We start from the raw sequence: 9,963 nt of genomic DNA, 5'->3' as shown, positions 1-9,963 counted from the left end.
CGACTGCCATCGTTTTTGTCTTTTTCCATTGTGCTGTGTGTGTAGTAAGAAAAAAAAAAAGAAATGTTCTTTCATTTCCCCTGTTCGTAATTTTTTTTATGCCATTTCTTGATTAATTTTATGTTAAACCCGTAGCACTTTTGGGGAATCCATCGAACTACTCGCTCATTGCAAGAAAGATTTATTAAAATTATTTATTGTAATTAAATTTATTAACTAATGAATCAGTTTATTAACTAATGAATACGGAGTACACTGTTAACTCTGTGATCATCGAAAGGTGTGACCAAGTTAACGACTTGGGGATTCTCTTTTTCCAGCAGTGCTAAATTCGATGTCCTTAAAATCACCAGCAAAGCATTGAAAACACTGGGATTCATCAAACGGAACACATAAAAGTTCAAAAACTACAGATATGCGGTTATCCTCTACAAAACTATTGTACTGCCAATCCTTGAATTCAGTTCACCCATCTGGAATCCTCACACAAAGACTTTAACTAACAAAATTGAAGCAGTCCAAAAAAAACTTTATCCGTTACCTTACGTACCGCAATCCTCTGTTCTATCACTCAGTGTATTATGAATCGCTGTGTGATTACTTTCATCTGAGGCCTCTGTGCACCAGAAGAGTTACTGCTGACATCGCTCTCCTAGCCAAAGTAATCACTGGAATTTATGAAGCATCTGATATCCTGAGTAAAATAAACTTCAATGCTCCCTGTAGACAAGTCAGGAATCTTACACCGTTTCGCCTTGACTCTGCCAACACGGACCTTATGAAGTTCAGTCCACTGAACAGAATCAGCAAATGACTCTCGCATTGACTTCTTTGACAACTCCCAATCACTGATGAACTCCATCCACAAGTTTGCCTCTTCTCTTAAACTGCAAAGTGACTAGCTCACATCTAATTATTGTAGTTTATTATTATTTGTTATATTATTTTTCTATTCTCTAACTGATTAATTATTACTTGTTTTACCGGTAACTTAACTTAATTCAATCCTCTTTTGTACATCTGATTTTAATATCTGAATCAATGTTTATCGTCCTGTTGGATTTCATATTTTTGTTATTATGTTTATTGATCTGATCTCAGATACACTCTTCATGGTTACCTGTTGTGTATCTTGTTATTAATAAAATAAAAATAAAATAAAATAATGAGAACCCCCTGACCTTTGACCGTAAAGGGAGGGGTGCAAGTTTACTTATAACATCTTCATTGTTGCAGAAAACGTTTTCTTTCCCTCTCCCTCATGTGTTCATTACTAGTTGCAGACACTCGTTAATGGACGCCTGAAAGAGACGACTGTTTCTCCCCTCAATGAAGGGATGGTTAGATATGGCAGTGAGCGACCTCCACTGGCCGCATTCCCAAAGATGGAGATGCAACGCTTTCTGCTTTTCAGATCCACCATTAAAGTTACTCCAACTCTCGTGCACAGCGGACAAAGCCCTCGATTTACTCGTGTTGGGGACAGGAAGGAAGGGAGGGGGACGTGCCGAAGAGGGCGGCGGCTCGCTTCTAATGAAATATGTGGCGGCAAAGGAGAACTCCGTCCACTTTGTGCGAAGGCCGGTGAATAGCGCGAGATCCTCGCTTTGTACGCGTCCATTGTGCGGGAACTTGCACGCGGCAATATTTCTGGTCGCGTTCCTGCACCTGACATCACCGCGCGCTCGCGACACTTGAGCGATGCGACAATCGCGCGGACACAAAGGCGAGGAATTAATGGGTCGAGGAAACGCACGCGCTCAGTGCGCGAAGAGAATTTTTGCGCGGCTTCGACCACTCCTTCAGACAACCCCGAGGTGAGCAAAATCGGGCGACCTTGTTTCGCGCTGAAAGGGGCGATTGTGCCGAAAGTGAACCACCGACGACACCTGCACGCGGTGCGAACAACGAGGCCATTCACGTCGTGTCCACACGCTGCGGCGTGCACCGTGTAACCCCGCGGAAACAGGCCCCCCACGAGGGAGTGGGGGAAAGGACTTGAATGGGCGAATGCGGTTTCCTTTCTCTGCCTCGTCTCGGAGAAACAGCGAAGAGATAAAAGCGCCCTCTGTGAGGTGTCATTTGAGGCAGTCAAATTGGAGAGGACTCCCGCACGTCGAGCCAAGTCACGTGTCGTACGAACAAAGGCGGCTGAGTTATGTTTCCAGAGAATCGTTATTCACTTGGCGAATTCTCCTCGGACACACCCCATCGGATACGGGGGATGTGCGACCCCCGTGACACTGCGGTGCGGTTGTGCATTCCCACCACCCTGGGTACTGGGCATCCACCGGCACGCATCGAAGGATTCGCTTCCTTTTATGTCCGTACGCACGGTGGGGTTGCGCGTCACACTGACCAACATGCTTCAAGGTGGCAAGCGATAACTAAGCCGCACGTGCCATTAAATCCACCCCTCCCATCTTTGAAGTCTCGCTGGCATTTGGAAGAAAACAGTGTGCGGGACAAACATCAGACACCCCCGAGGGCAGTCACAATGCCCGAGCAGTAGAGGAACACCGAATGGTGCATTGCACACCTTTTCCAGAAACCACAGCGTACAAATAGTGTTTGGGGAGTGGAAACCACCGGTGGTTCCCACAACTGCGCTGTAAGTACTCTTCCGAAGTAAAAGCCAGTCAAAAGTATTGGTTGTGTGGAAATGTGAGAAGAATTATGTTGGGTTCTGTCGTTGTGGTCTGGCTTGTGACAGCAGGACCCCTTAATGCTAACCGAAGTACAGGAAATCGATTCCGAGGTATTCAAGTCGAAATCGAGGTGCTGTTCTTCGGTTAGTATTTCAATTTGGGAAGAAGCGATCCGAGATATGAAGTCGCCGATGCTTCCAGCTGACGATTGGAGTGCTGGACCTGATTGGGTGTTCGGTTTACTGCTGTGGTTAGTTCTTTTTTGTGCTGCGATGAGGAATACTTCAGGATTTTATGGAGTTGGACCTGATTCGTTGTGTCGGGTTTAGTGCACGGATTCTTAACCTTTTTACGATTATAGACCCTTAATCGATTGCCAAAAAAAAAAAAAAAACGCAGGCCGCCGTAGCCTAGTGGTCAAGCGCGCGGGTGCCAAAGTACACGTGCCTTGAGTGACCGGGGTTCAAGGCCGTGACTACTGAATACGATGCTGTTTCTTGTATTCTGTCTATCTTTTGAACTCCTCTGACCATTTGGTCGTCCTGGAGTATAAACAGAAGATTTATTTATTTATTTAAATATGTGCCCATACGCCCTTCGCCAGATTGTCGAAATCATCATCATCATCACAGTCCAAAAAGGTACCATTATAACTTCAAAAGATGTCAATAGCTTGGTTTTACTTTACAAATGCACAGCCTGGAACAGAACAGCTGAAAGAAAATCATAAGGATTTTTTATCATTTTATATAAAATCGGCAAATCACAAATAGTACCTGCAAAGCTATCTGAAACTAATGAGATTTTTGCTGTTGTTTTTGTGCAATCAAAACATGGAATCGAGGTACAGTTACTGACAATGTTACTCGTACGTCATCTGACACATCAAATTGGTTTCTCCACTTTGATTTCAGTCTCAATAATGCAGAGAATCCTGTTTCACAGAGATAAGTAGTTGTGGAGGGAACTAAAGCATTCATTGCCCTCACCGCCGCGCTACGGTAAGCTGCGATCCGTTACCCCACCAAAACTGCTTAATGTCGAGCCCAGATTTTTCGAAATTAGCTTTCTTTCTTGGGTTTTATTGGAAATCAATGAGATCATCCTTCGCTGAATCTACTCATCGTAGATACATCAAGCTAGAAAGGGTTCGTGATCCAAACAGGTTCAATGCTAAGATCATTAATATCTGAGAAGTAATCCTCAAAATTTGTACTTCGGACTTCCAAATGGCTCTTCACTTCTCGAAGTATTTCCGCAGTCAATGTTTTACCATCTCTACTAAGAATAACGTCAACAATTGGAAAGTTTGCCAGGTTCGGCAACTCCAAATAGTTAATTTCATCGTAAATGCCAAAAGCTTTTCCCTGGCTTGAATAATTCCCTGCATTGATATGTTCAAATCATTGAGGGGACTGAAAATATCAGCCAAATAAGCAAGGCTAACAATGAAATGTTCATCTTCAAAATGATTTGCAAGAGGGGATTACTGATACTTGAGGAATTAAAAAAATTCATCCCGAAGTTCCACTACACTTGCGAAAACACTGCCACGACCTCTGTGTGGTATTATAAAACACTATGCTCCGCTCCAATTTCATCGCAGAATATTTGAAATGGCCGATGATTTAATGTATGTCCACGAATAAAGTTCACTGTTTGCGCAACTATTCGCATCAATTCTTTAAGTTTCTTTTGCAATGTTTTGGACCCCAAAGCTTGTCGATGTTGAAAGTACTGTGTGATCAACACATGTGGAGTTTTTTCCTTGACCAGAGGAACGAATCCAGAGTTCTTGCCAATCACAACAGGAGCTCCATCCGTAAAAATAGACCAAATCAAATCCTTTGCTAATCCATGGCAATCGACGAGCAATTGGATCAACTTGAAGACATCAGCTGCTTTGGTAGTTGTTTCTAGTTGATCACACAATAAAAACTCTTCCTTGATGTTCTTTACGTGAACATCGTGCACAAATACGAGCAATTGACTGTGGTTTGAAACGTCAGTGGATTCATGGACCTGCATGCCGATTTTTGCAGGACTGTTTTTAATCTCACTGACGATTTGTGTTATTATGTCCTCACTCGTGTCTTTAATTATTTGGTGTACAGTGTTGTCGGACAAAGACACCTGATTCAATCGCTTCACGGCATATTCTTCCAGCACGATCTTAGCAAACTCCAGCGCACAGGGTTTCACTAGGCTTTCTCCGATTGTGCGGGGGCTTCTTTTCTTTAGCAATCATGTACGAAACTTTGTAGGAGGCTTCCAGAAGAGGTTTCCCAGGAGGAGCAAACCCGTAGATGAAAGAGTTCCTTTGTGATCATAACGAATTGTTTCAACTTGAAAGCATCAATGGAGGTTCCAACGTGACGCTTGGTTTCGAGATGTTCTCTCAATCCTGATGGCTTCAAATTTCCATCGCTCATTACCAAATTGCAAATCGTGCATCGGGGTCTTCCAGTTCCATTTTGTTCTGTCACACAGGTGAAGCCCAAACCAACGTATTCATCGTTCTCTTCCGTTGTTTGACAGACGACATTGCGCAACATTCCGCGAAAAAAAAAAAAAATTAAAACGCAAAATGGAAATTTAAATTTCAAAGGAAAAATAATTTTTTGTTGAAGTACCGGAAAAATATTTATTTCGAAATAGACACTCACTTGTAATAAAAAGAAAGGTGTTTACACGTAAGGGCTGGACGGAGGGAGCAACCCCGACCACGCCAACTGGCAATACTGGGAAGACGTCCGGGTTGAGTGATCTGATCGCTGATTGGTTACCCGCCTCGCCACCTTAATCCGTATTGATAATGACCGTAGTTAATAATCTAATCTAACAACATTTTTTTTTTAAATTGTTCAGAGATGGAGTCCCATACCCCCATCCCATCATTTGGTTCCCATGCCCCAAGGGATCTGGATACTCCCGGTTAAGATCGCTGCTCTGGTGGTTCTGTTCAGCTCGGAAGATGGAAAAGGAGGGTTGTTCGAGCGTTCGCCACCATTTGAGGCGCGTGAGTTTCTAAAGAGTTCGAATTTGCGTCGCAGCCGCAAGAGGGTTGGCGTTGAAGAGTTTTTCTGACCGAAAGAAGTTTCTGCGGAAGAGCTTCGCTAAGTCACGTGCGCCGCGTGAATATATCGTTAATGAAGAGCTAATGAAGCGGCTCCGTATTGCGAATTTCCCCGTTAATTAGAGAAAAATTATCATCCCACGAGCAGTAGGTGGCGCCACTGCATCGTTTCTCCCAGTGCTTCGGATTAGGTGAGTTAACCCGCCACCGGAAGAAATCTGCAACGCGAATATTCCCCCCCTCCGACTCGTTCCCCCCGGGATAAACACTCCGGCGCATCCTCTCTGAGGCAGCCTTTGTGTCGCGAGCAAATGGAATTCACCTTATCTCCTCGGTGAGGCGATTCTTTTATGGAGATCCCGCTCTATTGCCTCCTCGGGGAATCCGCCAGTGGCGCGTGACGTTGCCGTATAATGTAGTCGGCAGGGTCCGCATAATAGAAGCGCTAACATAACTCGCGAGCATCCTCTTGAACGTGGATACCTGCCGCAACTCAGGTGTGACCCCCCCCTTCCCTTCCTCAGCCGCTCTGAATTGCTGATCGACCTCGCAGTAAAGCGGCACCCCCGCTACATAAAGCCCGTGACGAACGAAGGGAGGCTGAGATTCTTTGCCGCTTATTTCAATTTCAGATTGTGCCGTATACTGAACTCTGACCTTTGCTCACAACGCTTCTGTTTTTGCTCAAAATTTCGTCCCGAGCAGACCCTTTCGGAAAGCCCCCTCGGGAGGCCAAGTATCGGGATCGTGTGCCCTCGTTCGGGATGGATCGAAAATGACCGAACGCAGCGAGGGGTTGCAGACAGCGTGGCCTCACGAGGGACTGCGAAGAATGTTTCTTCCCACTCGTGCATGTACGTGACACGAGGCGAATGAGACTGAACGAATGGTGCCGTTCAAAGTCTTTCCGTATTATCGGATTTTCGAATCGTCTTCGAAGGTCATTGTTCGGCGTGTTGTCGGGAGTACCCGAAGATCGAAATTAAAAATTTTGAAAAGAGCGTGTCGCGCGTTTGTTGTTTTCAGAAAAAAAAAAAAAGAAAACCGATTTTAATTCGGCTTTTATCGAAATGCAGACGCAGTAATTTAAATAAAAATGAATTCATCAAATCCAAAATGACAAAAATTAAAATCGACTCCAAATGGTTGGTGCATCAGCAACTTAAGCTACAATGGCCAAATTGAAATCGTCTCTGAAAACGTCAAAAAAAGCGCAAACTCTTTGGAAGAACTCTTTTTTTGTTGCTCACAAAAGACCCACGCCGTACACGATACCCTTCTGGGCTACCAGCCAGGGTAACTTTCTTCCTCAGGGGGCGCAACTTCTAAAAAAATGTGCCACGCTCGATACCTCATGATGCAGCGTATCAAAGCGCGATTGCTGCACTCCTTCTGTGGGGACGGGAAAGCTGACACTTATTTTTTTTGAGATTCAGTTTATTTTAAATATGGCGTTACGCTAGTTTTTTTTTTTTTATTATTATTTAATCGCAAAAAACCAGCAAAAAGCCTAACATTTGTGAAAAACAGTTTGATAAATAGAATATAAAAGTAAAACGTATAATCTTCAATAAAGTTAAAATATAGAGAATTAACAGAAAACACGAATGGGCTAAAACAACAGTTTGTGATATTCATTTTTAACGATTAATAAAAATTATTATTTTCATCGAACAATGCAGCTATTCTGCTGAAAAATTCAAATTTAAGATAATTTGTCCTAATGGAGATGTGAAACAATTTATGTTCCCTCAAAAGCCTGGGGACAATTGAAGTTAATACACGAGAGTAGCAATGGAGCGTCTATGTTGCATTTTTGAATAATCAAATGTAGAAGGAAGCAATCAAACATATTCCTTCTAACACTTAACGTGGGAACATTAAAAAGTTAACCTTTTAAGGTGAAAGTAATTAAATTCTGGGGCCCAATTAACCCCAGCTAAAAGACCCGCGTTTACCCTCTCATGCGTAAACCTGGGACTTTCGGGATCGCATTATCAGACCCATCACCCGAACTGACCGAAATGGATTTCTAGTTGCAGTCGACTCGACAAAACCCCGCTCACAAAGACGCTGCGAGTTTTCAATTTGCGAGCTGGGCGTGACTGAGTGGTCCACGAGCGAGGATTTCGGCCGATCCCAGCATCGCTTCAAAGAGCAAAACACTAATTGCAACCTGAAGATGCGCACGAGAGGAAACAAAACCCGGCGAACTCATCGAGAACTTTTAATCAAAGTTCCGCGCTTTCAAATCTCCCCTTCATTTCCCAATTCCCCTCTCCCCGTTTGTCTGCGCATTCCTTTTCAGCTCTACCCTACTTCAGACTCCCCCTCTCATTGACCCTCTAACTAATTTCTAACTGTTGGGTAATGTTGAATTCATCCCCTTATGCCCCGCTGGGTTTCATTACATCCCTCGGCACAAAGGGCGGTCTTCGGCAGTATCATTAACAACCCTCATTATCGTACTCGCGCTGTTTGCACGCTCTTGACAAAGCAGCCTCTCGACTCATCTGAAGAACTCCCTGCGGTGGAAGAGGACGGATCCATTCCGGTAACGTCCCCAATTACCAAAGGGTGTGGGATCAATAGGGACGGTTCCAGCGAACAAGCAATCTTACAAGGGCGTTTCTGATGTCACGCCCTTTGATTACTTGATGGGAAATATTCGCTTATAATTGAGGGAGATTCGGGGAGGGGAAATTAGTATTCAAAATTACTGGTGGAGAAAGGTTGCTGAGTTTTCCTGAGAGGAATGAAGCCAGAATATAAGGAGAAGAGGAACTGCAAAAATTCGATATTTTCCAAGGGTCAGCTCTCATTAAAGGAAGGTGTGAGTCGCTCCATTGTTCGCATCTCCCCATGATTAATTAATCGTCCAATTGAAAACGAAATCTTCCCCCCTGCAAGCCTCTGGAAAACTCAGACACGTTAAGAGAAAAGCTCATAAGAATTCTTCGCGCTATCGGGTCGAATTCAGACCTTTGTCCACCCGGGGTAGCTATGACTACTTTCCTCAATGCACTCGGTCGAATTGCTAAAACACCTGCCAGAATCAAAAGTCTTTTGAAAACGGATAAAACACTTAAACTGCGACTTTGAAAGCCGGCAGGAGAAAGCGGTTTCTTTCACGAACGGATAGAAAGTCCCTCGTTCACAAAATCAGAATCCTGCAGAAGGAGCATTCCCGCAGTGCACCCCTGACTTGCGGAAAGAGTGCTTCGTTGAAATCTGCGCAGAGCAGAAGCGAATGTTTATTCAGTTGAAACCCTCACAACGGAACAACTCAATCCCTGAAAGTTTTAGGGATTAAAGGCAAACGTGGAAGAAACTACTCGATACAGAGAGAGAGAGAGAGAGAGAGAGAGAGAGAGAGAGAGATGCCTAAGAATTAATTATGGTATCGCCTGAAACCTCTTTCTGGCCGAAACCGGTTTGAGGCGATATTCATTAAAGTAAGCAAGCGAGTAGGTTCTCCTGTTTGAGTACATCTTCTCTGGCGTTGTTGATTTTTTCAAGTTTTTGTTTAAAAGTTTTTGTTTAAAAGCTGTGTGGTGTTCTGGTGTCCCTTTTAAGTGAGGGGAATATATCTGTTGTAGTATTTAGTTGTTAAAAATTATTATTATTACGCGGTATTGGTACTAGAAGAGATAAGCATTTTCCAAGCTATTAAAGAAATTCGATGAGGACATTGATGTAATTCCTTTAGAAAAAATTTTAAAAATTAAAATTTTCTAAATAGAATTTTTAAAAAAATCTAGAAATTTTAAAAGAAGCCTCGTTAAATATGTAATCGCATCTCCCCACTCTCGGCGGTACACGAGACAGAGACGGAGGGATGGAGACCCAGACAAGAGACCTTCTTGTAAGGCATCTCTTTCTTTTAAAATTCAAAAAATATCCGCATTAATTTAGTAAACATTTCCCCCAACGCATACCAACATTTGTGGGCACGTTCTACGTAACAACTTTGATCTTGGAGATGAAAGTTGGCGCAGCCGGAGTTCTTTCTTAATTTTAATCCCTTAAGGATGCCTCCTTTACTTATTTGCAAATCTTCCTTAATTAAGTCGTACTCTTCGCAATGTTCAGTATTTTTTGTAGAAGAATCATCTTCTGGGATTGAGATTAGAACATACCGCCACATTTGCAGTAGTATCTTTTAAAGCCCTACTCTTCGTAAACCAACAAAACAGTAAGGGTATCCTTATGAATTCCCGAATAAAGGGAGAGGAAGTG

General features: G+C 43.4%; 1 protein-coding gene across 1 annotated transcript; it reads right to left on the bottom strand.

Annotated features, from left to right (window-relative positions):
• Nucleotides 1-4,217: 4,217 nt before the first annotated feature.
• On the bottom strand, nucleotides 4,218-4,676 carry LOC150092036 (protein ZBED8-like). The gene has a single exon (XM_090371070.1). It carries the CDS (start codon nucleotides 4,674-4,676, stop codon nucleotides 4,218-4,220), a length of 459 nt encoding a protein of 152 aa, XP_090227196.1.
• Nucleotides 4,677-9,963: the final 5,287 nt, after the last annotated feature.

The sequence above is a fragment of the Mastigoproctus giganteus genome, chromosome 1, assembly GCF_048544385.1.
Source record: "Mastigoproctus giganteus isolate SK-2022 chromosome 1, ASM4854438v1, whole genome shotgun sequence".
NCBI classification, from domain to species: Eukaryota; Metazoa; Arthropoda; class Arachnida; order Uropygi; family Thelyphonidae; genus Mastigoproctus; species Mastigoproctus giganteus.
Note: the sequence above shows the minus strand (reverse complement) of the source record. Positions and strands in the feature narration are given on the sequence as shown.

Bases quoted from the DNA above. Each gene is read 5' to 3' on its own strand.
- LOC150092036 (XM_090371070.1), bottom strand. From the start codon at position 4,676: ATGCAGGTCCATGAATCCACTGACGTTTCAAACCACAGTCAATTGCTC.